The sequence below is a fragment of the Cydia pomonella genome, chromosome 6 (assembly GCF_033807575.1).
Source record: "Cydia pomonella isolate Wapato2018A chromosome 6, ilCydPomo1, whole genome shotgun sequence".
In the NCBI taxonomy this organism is placed as follows: Eukaryota; Metazoa; Arthropoda; class Insecta; order Lepidoptera; family Tortricidae; genus Cydia; species Cydia pomonella.
In genome coordinates, this window is record NC_084708.1 from 16,778,896 (window position 1) to 16,799,399 (window position 20,504).

The 20,504-nt window shown below is 36.3% G+C and overlaps 1 protein-coding gene across 2 annotated transcripts; it reads right to left on the bottom strand.

Moving 5' to 3' along the window:
• Positions 1-8,054: 8,054 nt before the first annotated feature.
• Positions 8,055-15,585, bottom strand: LOC133519125 (ciliary microtubule associated protein 1A-like). 2 transcript variants are annotated; one of them, XM_061853066.1, is made up of 6 exons: positions 15,341-15,585; positions 14,716-14,847; positions 13,886-14,099; positions 10,833-11,022; positions 9,520-9,645; positions 8,055-8,400 (listed from the first exon to the last, which is right to left on the bottom strand). In XM_061853066.1, the coding sequence occupies exons 1-5, from the start codon at positions 15,471-15,473 to the stop codon at positions 9,520-9,522; spliced, it is 795 nt and encodes a 264-aa protein (XP_061709050.1). In that variant the 5' UTR covers positions 15,474-15,585; the 3' UTR covers positions 8,055-8,400. The 2 variants fall into 2 exon arrangements, with proteins under 2 accessions (XP_061709050.1, XP_061709051.1); XM_061853067.1 differs by lacking the exon at positions 8,055-8,400 and having other exon boundaries at positions 9,221-9,645.
• Between the last annotated feature and the right edge of the window lie 4,919 nt (positions 15,586-20,504).

Below are 20,504 nucleotides of genomic sequence, written 5' to 3' on the forward strand. Positions count from 1 at the left end.
GAAATAATAAAGACATTTCTCTTGAGATTCACCGTTTCCTGTAATTAGAGAAAAGATAATACTTTGCCTACGGACAGGTAAAGCGACCCGATAGGCGGCCGGGATGATATTTCAAAACTAAACAAAGATATCGTAGCCTCTTTTGTTCTTTCAGCAGAACAAAGCTCAAATGACCCCTTCACCGACGGCTACTCCTTTGTTATCAGAGCCCTCCTCCCCGAATGTCGAAGAAGATTAATTACTGCCATGCAAATGAATAAAACTAATTTGGCTCTCAAAAATGTCATGTTTATAGCCTATTTATTAAGGAGATTGGTATTTATTAAGGTGATGGGTGATTTCTATGTATATAAGTATGTATTTATCTATATAGGTATGTATATCATCGCCTAGTACCCATAATATAAGTTTTGCTTAGTTTGAGGCTAGGTCGATCTGTGTAAGATTGTCCCTTAACATTTATTATTATTTTATTTATTAATTAAGCCAGATCCTCTATTTATATATTTATTAAGGAGATTGGTATTTATTAAGGTGATGGGTGTTTTCTATGTATGTATAAGTATCTATTTATCTGTATAGGTATGTATATCATCGCCTAGTACCCATAGTATAAGCTTTGCTTAGTTTGAGGCTAGGTCGATCTGTGTAAGATTGTCCCCTAACATTTATCATTATTTTATTAATTAATTAAGCCAGATCCTCTATTTATATGTAGGTATATACGTAATTCAAACGTTCTGTTATTTACTTAGATTTTGACAGACAACATTCAACCTAAATAGTCGAAGGTCCTTGAAGGAAGGACCTTAAATTTTGAAAAAATGTTTAAAATGTTATAGAGGTCCACTAAGATTTTTTTTTATTCAGCCCTTAAAGAGAATGAAAATAAGGTTGAAGGATTTTAACGAATTTCACTACATGGACAAAGTCGGCGGAGCGTGTGGATAAATAAAACTACGCCAGTATAATTAGATTTTTTGCTTTTTAAATATAGAAATGTGAGCAAAGTTATTAATGAGGGAATTCAGGAAACTCGTGTGAAATCTAGTCCACTATGATACACAAACACGTGTATGTACAGGGCATCCATAATGCTTAAACCACCACTTTACTGATTGGCTTGCTTATATTAAAATTGTGCAATTGACAACGTTTCATTTCTTCATGTAAAACCCAAGTAAGACCTTTTATAGTTTAGACCAAAAAAAAAGTTAAAGGTATTCGTGACCACAAAGTCTTAATTTTTAATCAAATGTGGTAGGTAGTTTTAAAAAGCTCTTAAATAAAAAAATATGATGTAAATACTGTAATTGACTGTTCGGAACCTTCGCCAACTTTAAATAGGTATTCAAAAAATCCTAAACGCTGGACGCAAACGTCAACACAAATCACAAAGGATAAGACAGTGTAAATGTAGTGACTTTTGGAGGCTTTTCATATATTACGTACGATTTTTTTACCGTTTTCTGCATTTTCTTCTCTCTTATACAAGTTAAAATAAGAATTCGGTGACCCAATTTAATCTCAATATCCAATAAATTGTTTCTGATTGATCTTTACGTTTAATAATACCTTTACGTTTAAATTGGCCTGTGTCCTTATAGGTACATTGGTTTTAGATCCACATTCCACGTTGTTATTCATTGTTGTTTATATTCGTTGTAAGATAAAAAAATAAGCTGTGTTTAAATCTAAATCGTCGCACGTTATACTTAAACTGCCCCTTGACATGGTTATTTTATCTTTATGACATTGACTACTGGAAGTGATAAAAATATCTTAACTAAGAGGGTTAAAGTACACGTAGATACCGTAAAGACGTAACACTTCGGGTAACACTATTTCAAGGTTTTCAACAGGTGAGCTTACCTATTCAAATTGTAAACGAAATAAATGTCATATACAAAGGAAAAAATTACCAAGACCTCCAGTGCCCAGGGCTGAAATCGAACCAGTGAACCAGCGGCCTCTTGGGCTCGGTAGCATGGGTTAAAATTTCCATGTATATGACAATTTCCGAAGGCTTGTGGCGCCTCCTGGCCAGGGGCCGCAGGCGTCGATTCCAGCCTTGGGCACTGGAGGCTGGGTTCTTTTTTCCTTTGTATGTATATGACATTTATAGTTTAAATAGTAGTGTGTCTACTTGTAAAAAACACATATTAAAATATTTTCATAGAAAGTAATTTAGTTTGTTCTTAGAAATGTCAAATTGTTCATTATATAACCTGTAGGTCTTAGAGAAAACGAAGCGGCTTTCCTACTATAAAGATTGATGAATTTGATAGGAAGCTTGGCCGTAGCCACCCGCTGCAGTGGGTTATTGGAATAACACACCCATGTGATTTATATAAATTGACACCCGGATCAAATTTACATGAGCATCACACAAATTACATCTAGTATAGGTATGTATACGAATTGTGGAAGAGAGAAACGTGTGTAATGTGTATATGGTTGAGCTTAACTAAATCAGTATAATGATGTGGAAAATTAAATGGTTGTAGGTATTTAACTTACATCAACGAAGTCTTAAAGTTAAATTGCGTTAACCGAATGGCAAACCATCGAAGTGCAAAGTTGGTTTTAGCATTAAGAGGTTTCCTTTCATCTCAAACGTAGATAGTTTAAAGTTTCGCGTGTAATAACTAAACACTGCGGCATTTATATGGCGGCGCGGGAAACTACCTACTATATTTGGGTAGCAAACTTATGTATGATGAATACTGAATAGCTAGCTAGCTATGTAGGAGCGGAAAGTAGGCTTAACAAAACTGTTTGCTACGGATTAGTGTGTAGCGGTATTTTTCCAGTATGTAGCAAACACTGCTCGGAGACCCGTGATCCCATGGCGTAAGTATATTAACAATGTTTTTTTTTTCTTAAGAGGCAACAGGAGTGGTCATTTCTCCATACAAACGTACTCGACTGTTTCCTCCGCGGTTTTTGAAGCTAGAATAATGTTTTTTTCAACACAGATTATTATTATTATTAATATCTGTGTTGGACTGTTTTGCTTTTTTGATATTTTTGTTTCTTAAGGCGCTAGTGCACTTCAATTATTCGCAGAAACGGCCTAATTTACTGGGCCGCAAAGAGAAGCATGGTATTCAAAACTGACATTAATTAGCCTAAAAAGCAAGAGTCCAACACAGACACATTTAGATTTCAAAATTTTATTACATTTGGTTAAGTTTTGGAGGAGGAAACAGTCGAGTACGAAACATCGTTTTTGAGATTTTTATGCCGATTTTTTGCCTAGCCTAGCGTTGTTCTTATCGAACTAGTTTTAAGAGGCGCTTCCCTTAGCGAGACGGATATATTCACCTTAAATATTTAATATGTATCCTTGTCTGAGTACCCACAACACAAGCCTTCTTGGATTACCGTAGGACTTAGTCAATTTGTGCAAGAATATCCCTATAATACAGGATGTTTATTTAGTCCCCTTTAATAATTTACAGGGTGAATATATAGGTCATACTGAGCAACTTTTACTATGGACCAACCCCAAAATTACTCCCCCAAAAAAAATGTTAAGGTCAGACAGCCAAAATATATGAAACAGCCATATTTTTTCGGGATTTCGGGGTTGGTCCCATAGTAAAAGTTGCGCAGTATGACCTATTTATTTACCCCATAAATTATTGCCCGTGACTAAATAAACATCCTGTATTTATTTAACTATCTATCTTAAAATTATAAAAAAATAAATATTTTTGAAGATTCTCAATCAGTCCTTTAATTTGTTATAAGATATAATCTGCAAAACTTTTTTTTTATACTTTAAAATTATTGTTTTGTATTATTTACATCACCGTCTTGGGGTCACAAATTTCAATTTAAATAGTCTAGTGGTTTTGGAGCAAATATGCTGCGAGAGACGGACAGACGGAAAGACGCACGAGTGATCCTAGAAGGGATCAGCTTTTTCCTTTTGAGGTAAAAATATTGACACTGATATTTACGCGTGAATCTAATTTGTACCATGTGTTTGTAATAACTTTTATTCAGCAGCGCGGTAGCGCTGTATAGTCTGTGAAAATTCGGTAGCGTAGTGATCATCCTTGTTTCACCAATGGCCATTTAGCGGACATGATCCATTTGAAGTACGCGAGACAGCTGCGGCGGTGTCTTGGGATGGCACTGGCGGTGGGAGGTGATCATACACACCACTGGCACGGGTTTAATTTAACGCCATTTACTCACGCCCACCGAGGAGACGCTCACCGTTTGACGGCCAATTATGACGGGTAGAATTCGCTAGCGAAACAGAGCACTCATACATATGTATTTACCTACTTGAAACAAATTCCCTTGATAATTATCTCCCTGAAACGAAGACGAGTTCTCTTTATTACATTAAGGAACTCGATGAATACTCTCGGTAAAATATAAACGATGAGTGAGGTTCGAATAAGAGGAAAAATGTTTTTTATTGGCTAGATATGAAAGACGGAATGCGATAATTGATCAAATCAACGGTATGAAATCTGTTGAGTGAGCGTCCAAAACATGTGTTGGATGATATTTTATAAGAGCCGAAGATACATTTTAAGAATGTCGAAAGCCAACTAGGAATACATTTTTTTCAATAGCCACATCAAGACATATAAAATGAAATGAAAAATCTTTATTTTCAGGCAACTATGGGTCCATAGATTAATACCTTAAAACTAGCATACATATTATAAAATATATTATCTTAAAAGCTAAAACACGCACTATGGCCGCGATGCATTTCGCAACCCCGCCGTGTCAGGGAGCCGTATCATCCTATGTGTACAAGTAACTACATATCAATGGTTTTATTTCGATGAGTCGACCGAAATCAGTTAAAACACCATGATCTAATACGAGCAGTTGATTTTTTTTTATAAAATCGGTGTTATTAGATATTTATTTTTGAGGTCCAGCACAGGAGCTGGTTTTCACTTCTCAGTCAATATATATATATATATATATATATATATATATATATATCACTTCTAAGTCTGAACTAAGAAGGTGTATAAAGAGCTAGCTGAGAGTAAAGAACATATATAAGCGAAATCATATATAGATAATATCATTAATGTGAACGTCTGTTTCTATATTAATGGTTTTTTTTTCATTTATCGCGCATGATTGGCTGAACAGATTGGATCTCATTTTGGCAAAAAAATAATTGAAATAACATAGATTCGTACATGATTATTTTATCACGAAAACTGTTCTGTAATGGCGTGATACACTAAGGAGCAAAACTGTCCCAATAGTAGCATATTAGTAGAATGTGGAGAAGTCGATTGTCGATCAAGGGGAGGGGCACATGGGTAATACATAACAGTACTTCTTGAAATTTTCTATAAATCGGCCTAACATATGATGTACTTGGCATTTGCGGTTATTGTGTAACTTCGAATCTAAAAGTAGAAAATAACACTTTTATTTTTTCCAATATTTCTAGTTCCTCCTATGAAAACTCCAAATAGGGAACTATACATAATTAAGAAATTCAGCCTCTCTAAAATGAGGTATCAACTGTTTAAATCATGAACATAGTTTTCTAGTTATGGCAGAATAACAGTCGTCTTTAACATTGAACGAATAGACACTTTCTATGGCTGTTTTTAATGGTACACTTTTGCACCGAACTATAAGTCACCTAAAAGTAACTTCAAAAATATGCCCCATTAAAACAATTTCATGATGGTTTTATAGTGGCAGAATGTCTTAATTAAATATGGTTCCCTATTTGGAGTTTCCAGAGGAAATAAAAATATTGGAAAAATTAAAAATGTGTTTTTTTCTACTTTTCGATTCGAAATTACAAATGTTAGGCGGATTTGTAGAAAATGTCAAGGAGTACTGTTATTGTATTAATCATGTGCCCCTCCTCTTGATCGTCATCAACTTCCCCACATTCTACTAATAAGCTACTATTAGGACAGTTTTGCTCTTAAGTGTATGTAGTTTCTGAATACTGGTTTGATGCTGGTAATGGACTAACTATTAATGAAATACAATCATAGATAACGCCGAAGTTTAGAGACACGTACGCAACTTTTCATAGTACTTATAAGGTCGCTTCTCTGAAAATGGATGCGAACAAACGTGGTTTTCAACCAATGTTTGAGTTGCCTTCTCAAATACGAAACGGGAGCTATCACTTGAGCAACGTAAACCTAATCATCGAAAACCAACAGTCAGCCGTGTCGGTACGGCGGCCATATCCAGCCTTAGTCACGACGATGTGTTTAACTTAACGTTTTGTTCTCCTGTTGTGATTCCTGTTGCTTGTGTCATTGTTCTGTCTCAGTTTGTAGATTTCATCCAAACAATAGTTTACTCCTAAACGAACTATTTTTGTCCGGTTATTTTTGGCACTTGACTACCTAATTCCTACGTAGCACTTTCGTAATGTTATATAAGTATAGCATTCCAAAATAAATACAGTTATATTATATAATTTAACACAAACTTGCGAAACAATGATTCATACACCCTTACCTACGAATGCGATTTATAATTTAGCATTTAATGACAGTCAAAATTTAATAATACTGTAGTTCAAAGCGGCACGGAATATCTGTTAGCAATGAAGCAGGTATTTTAATGATTTGTAACTGTCTAAGGAAATTACATTTTACTGTTTCGTTTATCTCATAAAGCAAATCGTTTCTGTACCTGTTTATTGTTTTCACGATAACTGGCCATGGCCTTTAATACGGTTCATGGGGAAGGCAAATATTTCAAGAATGAAACAAAAAGAACGTTTCAACGAAGTCCTTATAAAGTTCTACATTTCTTACTAACAAAATGGACAAAGCGGCGACAACAATATGAAATACATGAAAAAAATATGAAAGTTTCTAAGTGCCTCGGTACCCGCGGTAGGCGAGTGGCTGTGTCGCAGTACCGCGACCCCCTTGCATACAAATCAGACCTGTGGCTGACTTTGAATAAAACTTTTTGAAATTAACTTTGATCGCATTTTAATGCGCTCTCGCGCCACATCCCTGCGTGTCGTCGAGGTGCCTCGGACATTAAGATTACTTGTGACCGAGGCACGCCTCTCGTTTACCTAGTTTAGAAATCAATTTAGATTATGTTCAGTGGGCCCTTTAATATCTCTTTTCTTAAAACTTTATTAACTATTTCTTATAAATCTAATTTATATAATGGCTTCTCGTGTTGAAAAAGAGATGATAAACATTGTATTATGGCTTCGTAGCTAAGTGTCCTAAATGTTTCGGTTATTCATGCTCATGAAAGGAATATTAGAAATCGACGTAAATGTAGGTAGGTACCTAGGTACTTTTATAAGCTTTTTCAATTTCACGGAAAATTATTCCTGATAAATATTTTATTTGTGGTTACTTGGTGAATAGTTATTCGAATTCTTACTAATTATATTAAATATTATTAAGTAGGTAGATAGTCTGTGCTAAGGCGACACTGTATATTATAAATGAAAGTTTTGATTATGAAGGTAATGTTTATTAAATTTATACGAAATCTTATATAATCAAAGTTAAGATTAATACAAATAAACCTTACATTCATTAAATTGTAGAAAGGGCATATACGCGTTGGTTTCGTTCCAATGCTCAAAGGATAGTTATTTCGTGTACGGGAAAAACAGAAGTTAAAATATATAAAAAAACAATAATAATTGAAAACTAACTAATAATTATTGAAAATAACGCACATTATACAATGAGAGGCTGCAGCAGTTATAGATAATAGTTATATTAGCAGTGTTGAGAGTAAGGTGCAAACCGGTGTCCTACTTTCATCTGTACTCGTAGTATTTCTACGTAGGGCGCGGGCGGTATTTATGCTCCGTCCAGAGGGCCTACCGCCAACACTGAAGTTCGCAAATCGTGGGCAACTTTCTCTGTTACTCCAATTAAGGCGCAATTAGTGACAGAGGAAGATGTCCAATTTGTGAATTTCGGTGTTCGCGGTAGGTCGTCAGATCTAGCGAAGGAGCCGTTTACGCACTCGTTGTGTACACGTTTGCGCACTAATTAGTGCAACACTTGTACGACTCGTTTAAGAGGGAGCCAACTTTAACCTTTTGCGGTTTTGCTTAGAGTTTCCCCTTGCAAATATAGTTTAGTTTCCGAGTGATTTTTTTCATGGCATTTGTCCTTGATTAAAACGTGTAAAATTTCAATATAAAAATTGCAATTTTGCGTTATCCCCCTCTTAAAGCGCACAATCTCAAGTCAAAGTGCGGGCGGCGCGGCGGTTAATCTGAACGGACCTTAAGTCATGCTTCGATGCATATATTTTGCTACTTACGCCGCCACCAACGCGATACGTCCCAGCTCCATAAGTTCCATGGGAAGCGATTGCACGTATGCTTCAAGTTGAGGGCAGGAAGGACGATCGTTGATATGTTTACCGATCCTGTGAGAACATCAGTATTTTTATGCTTTGAATAGCCAATTTCGTTGGAAAGAGTTATATTATGCGACATTCACATAAAATTTGTTATGCCCTTTGATAAATCCTTCATACATTTTGATAAACTAAAAGCGCTGACCAATGGCCACACAGTGTTGAGCCATATTAGTCTGCCTACCCATCTGATATAGTAACAGCACCAATAGGGAATAGGTATTACGCAAAACTCTGCGTAGAGGGTGTTACTAGCACAAACTGATGGCCTACCGCGAAACACGAAAATCGAAATTTCGGTACCTGCTTCTCTATCACACTTGCATCTTGCATCTCGACTAAGCGATACAAAAGTAGATACCTTCATTTAGATTTTCTTCTCGCGATAAACTCTCTGTAAACAACCCGCCTTGATGCATCAAAGTCATAGTGAAAACTTGTCAAAAATGTATAAGTTAATCCATGGTTTACAATATGTGCTAGTGCGTGTTGCACTCTGGCGGCAGAACCGTATACCGCTTTGCGCGTTGAAAGTCCGTTTCGATTTTAATGTTTTTATCGTGTTTAATGAATGATACTGCAATTAGTTTCAACATAATAAACATATTAAAAATATGTTTTTTTTCCTCCATTCATGGACCGAAATTAACGAAACGCCAAATCTAGGCAGCTCTATTACTTTTGTTTATGGTAAAATGTTGCCAGTGTTTAAAAAATAATATTTTATATTTATTGTTTGGCCACGGACTGTCTCATTTTAAACATAGACAGGGAGAATCATACTGTCTCTATCTTACGCTAGTACTAGCACACAAACGAAAGGCCTGAGTATATTTTTTGTTTGGTTTAATTTACTGACGGTTTTCCAGACTACACAGGATTTGTGATTCACGGTTCATTATTGTTGCCACGTCCATTTCATTATAGGAGTGTTTACCACTAAAGTGACAATTGATGTTCATCGCAAATCTTGTGGTAACAAATATTAGTGTGTACTTGGAGAAATGGGGTGAAACTAATACTGTTTACGTCAATATATGACCTGAGAAACCTTCACGGCGACTTGTTTACGCAGTTTTGTGATATTGCGTACTTCGTAATAAAATGTTGGAATATGACTATAATTACCTACGATCCTGTGTTGACGACGAGATCCAGTTTGGAGGGTTTGAGTTGCGCCGGAAGCTCTCCCAAATACGGAGTATGGCGGATGCCAAATGAAGGTGCCGGAGCCGTCCTCTTCTGCACCATGAACTTTGTGCAAACAAAAGTATAAAATTAAAATTACGACCCTTCTGGCCTAGTGGGTGGTGACAGTGACCCTGCTTATGTAGCCGATGGTCCTGGGTTCAAATCTTGGTAAGGGCATTTAGTCGTGTGACGAGCATGGATATTTGTTCCTGAGTCATGGGTGTTTTCTATGTATTTAAGTATTTATAAATATTTATATATTATATAAATATATATATCGTTGTCTAAGTACCCTGAACACAAGTCTTATTGAGCTTACTGTGGGACTTAGTCAATTTGTGTAATAAAATAATGTCCCATAACATTTATTTATTTATAATAAGGTAAATTTATTGTTCTTTTTTAAAGTAAGTAAACTGAATGAACAAGAACATGAAGCTAATCGAATTATCATTTATTAGATTATTACAAGTCACGTAAACCTATAAAAAGCAACCAAGAGAATCAACAGGCAAGCCATTGAACTACGAACCTCAAGTACATTATTATCATAATGAAGACAAAATCATAACAGGGCATTTTAGCAAAAGGCGAAAACAACAACACACGAGCGATCGATCACGGAGGGAGTGTGGCTCGTCGCAGAACAAATATTTATTACTCCTGACGGATTTGTACCGGAGCTTATTAAGTGCGCCAATGAAACAGTCATTATCAGTCTATTAAACTTTATTAACTGATATCGTGAATAATACTTTCATTAAAGTGTAGTTCATTACTTTACAATTTTTACCTTTACATTACTTCGTACTTAATCTCGCACTTTTTAAGGACAACCATGATCATATCAACAGGTTATGTACTTATATATTTTTTTACGTAAAATATATGTTAATTAAATAACAACCTTCGTAAAAATGTTAGGTAATATGTCAAATGCTAACAAAATCTGTCATATTTGTTTACATTTGCAATTTCTATTGAACTCAACTTTAATATGTAGGTCTGCAACTTTAATATGTTAATATGTAGGTCAACGTTAATATAAAATCCGATCGAATCAATACACTGTTTTTGTCCTAGTTTAGGTTTTCTTTTAAAACCAAAGTCGTAAAATGATTCGATCCCTTCCGTTATGAAACCCTAGAATACATTTACATAAGGGCGGCTCTAAACATTGCATCACCTATTTGCGGTTTTATCGTTTCCGAAGGTTCATCTTATAAACATAGGTAAGAAATGGAAATTACCTTTTTCTCGCAGTAGTTGTTGGGCGGCGGGTAGTCCGGCGGTGGCAAAGGCCGGAACGGGTGGCCGAAAGAATAGGCTGGTTGATTCTTTTGAGGGTAGGCGAATTTGGGATCGTGTGCCCCAGGCCCGGGAATAGAAGCAGCATTTAGGTTTCTTATAGCATTGCCAAGGGAATACGCTGGGGGTTTTCTGTAATAATAGATAATCAAACGAACTTACCTGTAAGTGATGTTCGATGACTATTAAACGATGTGATTCGCCCGAGTGATTACATTATACTTTACTTGTAGTAGCACGCGAATGTGCTGCCATCGTACACAATTTTAGAGTATCATTTTTAACAAAAAAATATCTCGCCTAAATTGGGGGTATTTCATACACGTTTCCTATAAAAAGGCCATCAAATAAGTGCGCTATTTTGTGTCCTATTGGGTAGAATCTGGAGCTTGACCAGTTTGGGTTAGGGAGGGTTGTAATCACTCGGGCGAATCACATCGTTTAATAGTCATCGAACATCACTTACAGGTAAGTTCGTTTGATTATCTATTAAACTTCTGTGATTCGCCCTTCGTGATTACATTATACTTTACTTGTAGATGTTTAGAGTGACACGAAATAGCCAAGGAATCGAAACATGTATTTTATGTTGGTAATATGAAAAATAAAACAAAAGAGTTTCTGTTAGTTTAACTATAATCAACAGACGCTTTAATTAATGTTAGCATGTTGTAATATAGTACGAGCAAACACTTCGGACGAGTCCGCAAGAACATCTCTATTATAGAACCTAGCGAATGTCAAGGAATTATCTGACCAACCGGCGGTCCTTCTAATCAGTTCTATATTCACCCCGAGCCGATTGGCTGCTGACGTGCTTGCGTGTCTCGTACTATGGGATCCAAAGACCGATGTATCAATACCACTTTCGAGCAAAGTGGTTTTGATCCATCGACTCAAGGTCTGTGAACAAACTTTTCGGAATGGTTTCTTAAAACTACTTAAAAGAAAATCACAATCCCTTGATCGTTTGCTAGATGACATATCCAGATAACATTCTAAAGTCCTTGCAGGGCAAATGGAGTGATTTTCATCAAAATAAGGCAGAATCAATTTTGGCTGCAAGCGATTAATCGCTGATGTCTTAATCTTATCTGTAATGTCAATTAGTTCGATAATGTGTTGGCAACTCCAGTTATAATAGTCGCGAGCAATTTTTGTTTGTCACTTAGAATATTATCCCGCTTTAGGACATTATCGTTACACGCCGCCTTGATCTCGGGATTGATTATAGGAGCTTGCGCTAATTTTAAATTTTCTGGAATTTCGTAAAGTTTTAAAATGTCATTCCTAATATCGTCCTTCATTCCATTAACTAGAATGTCTGACCATCTCGTCGATATATCGTCGTGAATGCAAGGGCCAAATGTTTCTTCCTTTACGGGCTCGTCGCCCAACAAACATAATAAACCGGGATCAAGAGCAGTAATAGTCGGCGCAGATTCTTGTATATTAAGTGTATCACCGGTATCCCGTGCGATTGCGGCTGCGGGTGTAGGCGCGGGAGCGGGTGATGTGGTTGACGTCGTGGACGGGGCCGCAGGCGCCGGCGCGGAGGCAGGGGCGAGCGCGGGAGGGGGCGCGGGAGCCAGCGTGTCCACTGCGCGGGGCCCGGTCCCGGCGCTGCCATTCTGCACGACCACCGAACGCAGCCCGCTGGCAGCAAGGGCTGCTTGCCGACCCGACATTGAGGCTCCGGCCTCATCATCAGTTAAGTCGTATACAGTGTTGTTGATCAATGGGGATTCTGTAACGATACGGTCCATCTCTTCACAATACTGCTTAAAATTCAGTAATAAAAATATGAGTTCAAATATTTTGACTGACCCAAATCTAGGTACTGAATGTTTCTAACCAGAGATCAACACTTATATTGGTCAGACCGTATAAACGGTTCGGTAAACTTTATGAATTGCCCAATATTTGGTAGGGTAGGGTTTTAACTAATTATGTTTGTACTTGTGTATACAATAACCACGTACGTAGGTATGTATACGAAAGTTCTAATTATTTCTTGAAAAAACACGGGCAGTCATGATACAGTCTCACGGGCTGTAGTCTAGACTGATAGCAATGACAATTCGGTGGAACAAAGTATTTTAAATATAAAGTATTCCGGCATAGCCTCACGGACTATGCTCTAGGAATATAATGTGCCTCCCGTTTACACAGCGTTCAACCTCACGGATTGAACTGAGGTATAGATTAGGGACGGTAATAGCCTTACAGACTATACTCATTGCACGTAATAAAACAAAGCGACATATATAAGACATATTTTGTCAAATGACTAGGCGACGGTAACTGAAAATCTTACCTTCATATTGCGAATCCTCTAGCAAGGGATCGGGTTCGCCGATATCTTGGTCCATATATTCGTATTCATTATCTGTATAGGAGGACGTACTGGGGCTATAACTACGGTGACGGCGCCTACGACGAATCTTCGATTTTTTCCTCTCCAGGCTTCGGATTTTCCTTTCCAAGTAATCTTCCTCGTCTTCCTCACGATGTTTGCGTTTTCCCATTTTTACCAAAACACTAAACACTATTACAAACTTGCTAAAACACAATTATTTCACTAACAAAGAAAAAGTACGTGCACGATGGCCGCCACACAAAACGTGTATGAAATACCCCCAATTTAGGCGAGATATTTTTTTGTTAAAAATGATACTCTAAAATTGTGTACGATGGCAGCACATTCACGTGCTACTACAAGTAAAGTATAATGTAATCACGAAGGGCGAATCACAGAAGTTTAATACAATGTAAATTACAATTTTGTAATTATTGGAAAAATAATCTGGAATTTGGTTTTTCTTTGTATTGATAAAATTTGACGTTTATCAAATTATCACCAGTGGACAATACTATGTAGATGGTTGAACGAATACTTGATTAATATATTACTAGAATTTTAACATTAAATATCACTCAATCAATAGGTAAACTATCTCGTTGTTAATATTTGAATTTCAATATGTAAACTTACTTGAGCGGTATATAAGGGCAGTACATATTAGGTGGACATGTCCACATGTCCCACGGCTCATATGGGGGCCGCGCGGGCGGCTGGCACGTGTACGCCGGCGCGCGCTTATAGCGCACATTACCGGGTGTGTACGCACCCGGGCCCGGCTTGCGCGTGCGGTCGCTTACAGGTTCGAGTTGAGAGCCCACAACTCCACCGGGGATTTTTGACGTACCTGTTATTCAATACAAATAGTGTATTGCACTATATTGATTTTTAGAGCCCAAGCCTAAAGTGAAGTCACCAATTTTGAATACAAGGATAAATTTGCGTAATATAATTAGCAAGTAAATTTTACGATTTATCTTGACGTTTTCCTTTATTCTTTTCATGAAATAAATAGTTCCCTGGAGAACAAAGCGAACAAATTTAGATTTTCACAAAAACGCGTATCTAACAGACAACTTTGTTCAAATTTCGTAAACGGATAATTAAGTAAAGCGATGACAGTTGTTTAAGGGCGTAACATTTTGCCCTCTTTTTTTCTTTTTCCTTTTATTTAAAAGGAAAATCTTCTCAGCCATGATTACGCGCCGAGAGTTTGGAGCTGAGAAACCTGTAGAAATACGTAAACTTTTGCGTAATTTCGATAATGAAGAACTCCAGGGCGCGCATTCTGTGTGTATTAATCTAATTTTAATGTATCTCCGATCTGTTAATACGTGCGCTGTACTCGCACACATTTAGTTTCATTTTGACAAAAGTGGACGTGTACCTACACTAATCAGTAGAATTCGAATATACCTATAATTTCTAACAAGTCATAATATTTTTTCAGGTGATATTGTTACCTTTTTTTGTAATCCCTCGTACGTTGAAAACTGGTGCGTTAGGACGGGCGGCGGGCTTGATTACGTTGGCCGGTATTGCCAGTCCGAACGAATATGCCGGCGCGCGCTTGATGTGCCCGTGTCCTTTTCCACCTGTAGGGACGTGGTGGGGACCAATAAATATAATGATGTATATTTTAAACATTTCCTCCTTCCCATCCTTTTTGAGAAACATTCACAACCCTTTGGGATTTTTGTGTTTCACATAAGCTAGGTCAGTAGGTCAGCTAAATGTAAATGTAGAACATCAGTTTGTTGTAATAAATGATATTTTGACGAAAACCTATGGTACTTATTACAAACGAATAGATGATGTCGGCCGAAAAAAAACGTTAGTCGATGTTCTATGAAAAACGTCCGAAGTGAGGGAGGTCGAAGTTTAAAAGGTCACCTAACTAGGTATCGTGTGAAAAAGCTAGACATGCTTTTTTCTAATTTTTATTGTAAACACATTTAGAGAGGGAAATACTATTCCCCCCACCCCTCTAACACCGAAGTTTACCAAGAATTTATTTATTAAAAATCAATGTCGATGAGGTGAAAAAGAAAAATAAGCATTAAGAAAAACTAATAACAACAATCTTACAATACAGCTCGGGCACCTCATATTTTAGCGGGCCGGGCGCCGCTGCCTCTCCAGAGACGGGCCCTCGCCGCTTGGTGGGCTTAGCTGGCAATTGCTTCACTAACTTTGCCCTACACTCCCAGCCCCACGGCATTACCAATTATTTGATAAAAGATACGATAAGAAAACAATAATAACAAAATTATTTTCGAAATAATATTACACGAGACTGACAAACAAAATTGACATAAATTTTGTAGTTCATACTTATACAGCAAAGAGAATGAATCACTAAAACTTAGTTTGAGGTTTTGACATAAATATACATATGTCTTGATATTTGATGATACTCGCGACGTGGTCAATAATATTATGTTAAATATGTTGAATACCTTTTCTGTGAGACGTTGGACTAAAATATTGCCTGCAAGTTGAAAGACGAAATAATATTACACAAGTTTGGCTTCGTATCAATTCGAACGCGTCTCAAATTCATCGTTACTCCTTTGCGCACCTGCAGTCTAGGTGATTTCTCTAAATAGCTTATCTAGATGCCATTTGTCGTTTATGTTTATTGAGCAGCTGGCACTTTCGTTTCACAGAAAAGATTAGTAACATAAAATTGTTAAGATCAGGAACTGCGGATCTCTGGCCCATTACGTACCGCCTACGATATTTCGCTACGAATGCAAAGTAATGTGTGCTTCATGGAAAAGATAAAATACAAATAAGGTAGGACTTTAATGAATGTACGTTTGTGCTAATAGTTAGATAGAGATAGTTACTTAGTTAGCCTACCTTAATGACTAAAACGCAAGGGAACGTTTGGTAAGGGTATTGGGATACTGTACCGATTAATCGAATAGGTTACTCGCTATAACAGCTTTAAAAACAAAATGTGCAAAAACCATATAAACCAAGTCAAAAGAAGTAATGCTCTAATTTTAAAACGGCATTTTGAAATAACATGAAATTTGACATGAATATTATATATATCCATGTCTGGTATTCGTTTTCCTTGCTATAAATTGTAATACAAATAATATCCGAGCCTGCAATGCCTCTTTTAAGTGTGACGGATCTTGGACACCTCTTGATACCTAACAACCAAGAAAACAGGTACGTAACGAAAAGCAATAGTGAAAATAAAAAATGGTGGAGTATTTCAACTTTGGAGGAAATTGAGCTGCACCGGATATCGTCGCACCGGAACGACGTGCGACGGAGCAATGGCTTCCGGTCGAGGTGGGCGTTCATTATTCCTCCATTCTCTCACATTTCAATTTTATATTAAGTTGTTTGTTTTTAATCGTATCATTACGTAGTTTCCTGTCCGGTCTGATTAATTGCAATTCCGTGTTGTTAAAATTGCGCCGTTTAATATTATTATTAAGTAATTTGACTGAAATAAGAGCTGTAACGTCAAATGAAGACGTTTATTATAAAAGAATAAGCTATTGTGTGTATTTATTATATAAAAGTTGCCGTCTTTCCTACATAAAGTCCCTCAGGTCAAAATCAAAGAGTTTAGAGACTGGACCTTATCTGGGCCAAATTGTTTAGGAAAATTTCTTTGTATACCTATGTTAATAAAAGTATTGATTTATTTTGTTTTGAGAAAGAGACGCTTGCTTGCCTTTAGTTTTATCACGCTACTAACCAGATCACGATGAAATGTATCGCCTGTTTCATAATTCATAAACATCCTATGAATAGCTGTCGTAAATACTTACTTACTTTACTCTTTGGCTGTCGTCACTGACATAAATGTACTTACTAGACAGGCTATCGAGAACAAATTGTGTCCGCCATTTATGGCATTAGACGTCTGTCACTAAGCTAAAGAATAAGCATAGCTAGCCAGAGGTGAAACTGTTATGACAACTGTTAATTTTCTGCCTACGCACTGTAAAGAATCTAGCTAAAATGCATTTATTTTTTTACAAGTGTATTGAAACTGTTTTACTTATGTGGCACTGAGCACATTAAAATTTATGAAAATAGTCATAAAACTCTTTCTATTTGACTCTCGTAGGGTAACGACACCAGCCATGGGACATTTAAGAGCATATTTGTAGCATTTGTGACATTTCCCTGATATATGCTAAAAATTCTATTCCTTAGCGTGTTAAAAGTTGAATGTCCTATTCGTATTTTATGTTTCAGGCGTATTGTACAAAATATACTGCAATTCGTTTCCACATAATCAACAAATTAAAACTACGTTTTTTATCTCCTGTCAGTATTTGATCGGTCGGCAGAATTCAATTTACTATATCCTCAATAGTCCGCAAGTAGCTAAAATCCCATGCGGGGTTGAGCGCCGTCTAAACAAAACCGTTCGTATTCAGACTGCACCAGCATTACTGCAGCAGTATTGCAGCGCGTCATGACTGCCGACTGCATTGCTGCCTCAGAAATGCGGACAGCAGTAATGTCGCGTTGCTGTTGCAGTAATGCTGCTGACTATCATACCATACTGCCACAAACGTAAAATTTTAAAATAGTTGACATGTTTGTTAACTACATTTTACTTATGTATTCTTAAAACATGAAATTACGGCATGGCAAGTATCATTGTATAAGATTGTCCTATCATAAGAGGTATGTAAATTTACAGCTCCTATAATGGGATTCGGCAAAATACCATTTTTTTACACCTCTGGAGTAACAACATAATGTGTTGTATACCTAATCTCATGGTAAATGCAATTAACAAAACACATTCTAATTTACACGAAGTAAATATATTATTATAATTTTAAATACGTATTCACCTCTCTTAGCGGAGTTGTTAAGAATTCTTACTGATTATATTTTCAGTTCCACGACAACTTTTGGCTTGGCGCCAATTTCTTAAGAAAAAAACAAATTTAATGAAAAATCAAACTTGAGAAGCTCTATGACTCTTGTTTATGGTAAAATGTTGCCAATGTTTATAAACTAGTTTTAGTTACTTATTTTACAAATTTTGTGGTTTTATGTCTCATTACCGGTTCTAGTTCCATTATAGGGGTATCTACTATACTCGTAGCAATTTTGATCAAATCGCGCGTATAATATGCTCTTTAAATATAACAAAAACACTACAAAAATTACGAGATAAACAGTAATATATCATTATTGTGTATATAATATATATTCCGCAAACAATAAGGTAGGTAATAATTAGTACCTCTGTTACATCTGCGAAATGTAATCTATGCGCCAAGGAAAATGGCGTACGACCACGAGTGTTTAAAGTGACGTTTCAAAATAATCTATATGAGCTTAAAACAAGAGTTTTTTCGCAGTAGCTTGTTATTATATTGCTTTTATTTTCTATCTTGATATCATTAGAATACAGTACCTGGGCGACTGAGCTTTGCTCGGTTATAACTATTTATTATAATATGGTGGTGTATAGGTGATAATCTTAACTACATTTTTTTACTAGATTAAACTTGTCTAAAACAATAAAAATTAAAAAATTATATATAAACTTGAACATATAAAAAAAAAAGTTAATCACCGGGCGAGATTCGAACTTCGAACCCGTAACACTCGTTTCTAACCGTCCGCGTCTTAACCCACTGGACCAGACGGACAGTGCCCGGCAACACGAAATTAGCGACCATATTCTGCGTCGAAAGAAAAACGCATGAAAACTCGAAAACACGCGTTTTCCCAAACATAAGACTAATCTAGATCGATTGTATACCCCCAAAAACCCCCATATACCAAATTTCAGTTTTGTATATGTCATTTCATTCCGAGATAACAGATATATATATATATATATATATATATATATACAAGAATTGCTCGTTTAAAGGTATAAGATTTTCATAACGCCCAAAGACTTTTTCAATTTTTTTTTTTTTTAATTTTCGTTACATTCGTGGCATCTCGCCAGTAGTCGGAGAGGTACTAAACGCAATGAAGTGACGGCACTTCATTGAGGTGCGGAAACATTTTGTTAGAGGTGCCGACTCTAGTACTATATCTCAATGGCTGTCGTTGCCAATTTGTCGCAAATACGAATATTTATAAAAACCAGCAAACGCCGTTTTTTTTTTTCGTTTGTGGCACTCTCCTTATATAGAGACCTTATGATTCTTACATAAATCCTTTTATCTTAATTATCCGAGTTTCGCTAAAGACATGAAAGTAATAAATAAATAATAAATAATAAAATGAAAATCGACATACTTTTTCGAATGGGGTATAACTTTGTAATAGGGATTTTAAAATCTGTTAAGACCTATCTTAAAGCTTCTACATGTGTATAGATTAAATCACTTTTTTCAACTAGCCTTCTGTTAACATTAAATGCAACTATTGTAATTCTCTGCTTTGATTCGGTCTCCATCACCTCCAACGCTGAACAAAATCATTTTTTGTTTTCATTGGTCGTTTTTAATTAGGAATGAGCATGTAAGATCTATAAAGATTTATGACGTTATTCATAAACGCATAACAAGCCTAAATTCGTTACAAATCGTTTCTTTTTATCTATCATTTTAGGGTTCCGTAGCCAAATGGCAAAAAACGGAACCCTTATAGATTCGTCATGTTCGTCTGTCTGTCCGATTCTGTCACAGCCACTTTTTTCCGAAACTATAAGAGCTATACTGTTCAAACTTAGTAAGTGGATGTATTCTATGAACCGCATTAAGATTTTCACACAAAAATAGAAAAAAAAACAATAAATTTTGGGGGTTCCCCATACTTAGAACTGCAACTCAAAAAATCTTTTTTCATCAAACCCATACGTGTGGGGTATCTATGGATAGGTCTTTAAAAATGATATTGAGGTTTCTAATATCATTTTTTTCTAAAATGAATAGTTTGCGCGAGAGACACTTCCAAAGTGGTAAAATGTGTGCCCCCCCCCCCCCCCGTAACTTCTAAAATAACAGAATGAAAAATCTAAAAAAAATATATGATATACATTGCCATGTAAACTTCCACCGAAAATTGGTTTGAACGAGATCTAGTTAGTAGTTTTTTTTTAATACGTCATGAACTCATGAAATTAAAAAAAAAAAATTATTTTTCATCATACCCATACGTGTGGGGTATCTATGGATAGGTCTTCAAAAATGATATTAAGGTTTCTAATATCATTTTTTTCTAAACTGAATAGTTTGCGCGAGAGAACCTTCCAAAGTGAAAAAAAGTGTGTCCCCCCCCTGTAACTTCT

Bases quoted from the DNA above. Each gene is read 5' to 3' on its own strand.
- LOC133519125 (XM_061853066.1), bottom strand. From the start codon at position 15,473: ATGCCGTGGGGCTGGGAGTGTAGGGCAAAGTTAGTGAAGCAATTGCCA. The intron at 14,848-15,340 runs GTAAGATTGTTG...ACGTCCCTACAG, and splicing joins TGAGGTGCCCGAGCTGTATT to GTGGAAAAGGACACGGGCAC. The intron at 14,100-14,715 runs GTAACAATATCA...ATTGAATAACAG, and splicing joins ACGAGGGATTACAAAAAAAG to GTACGTCAAAAATCCCCGGT.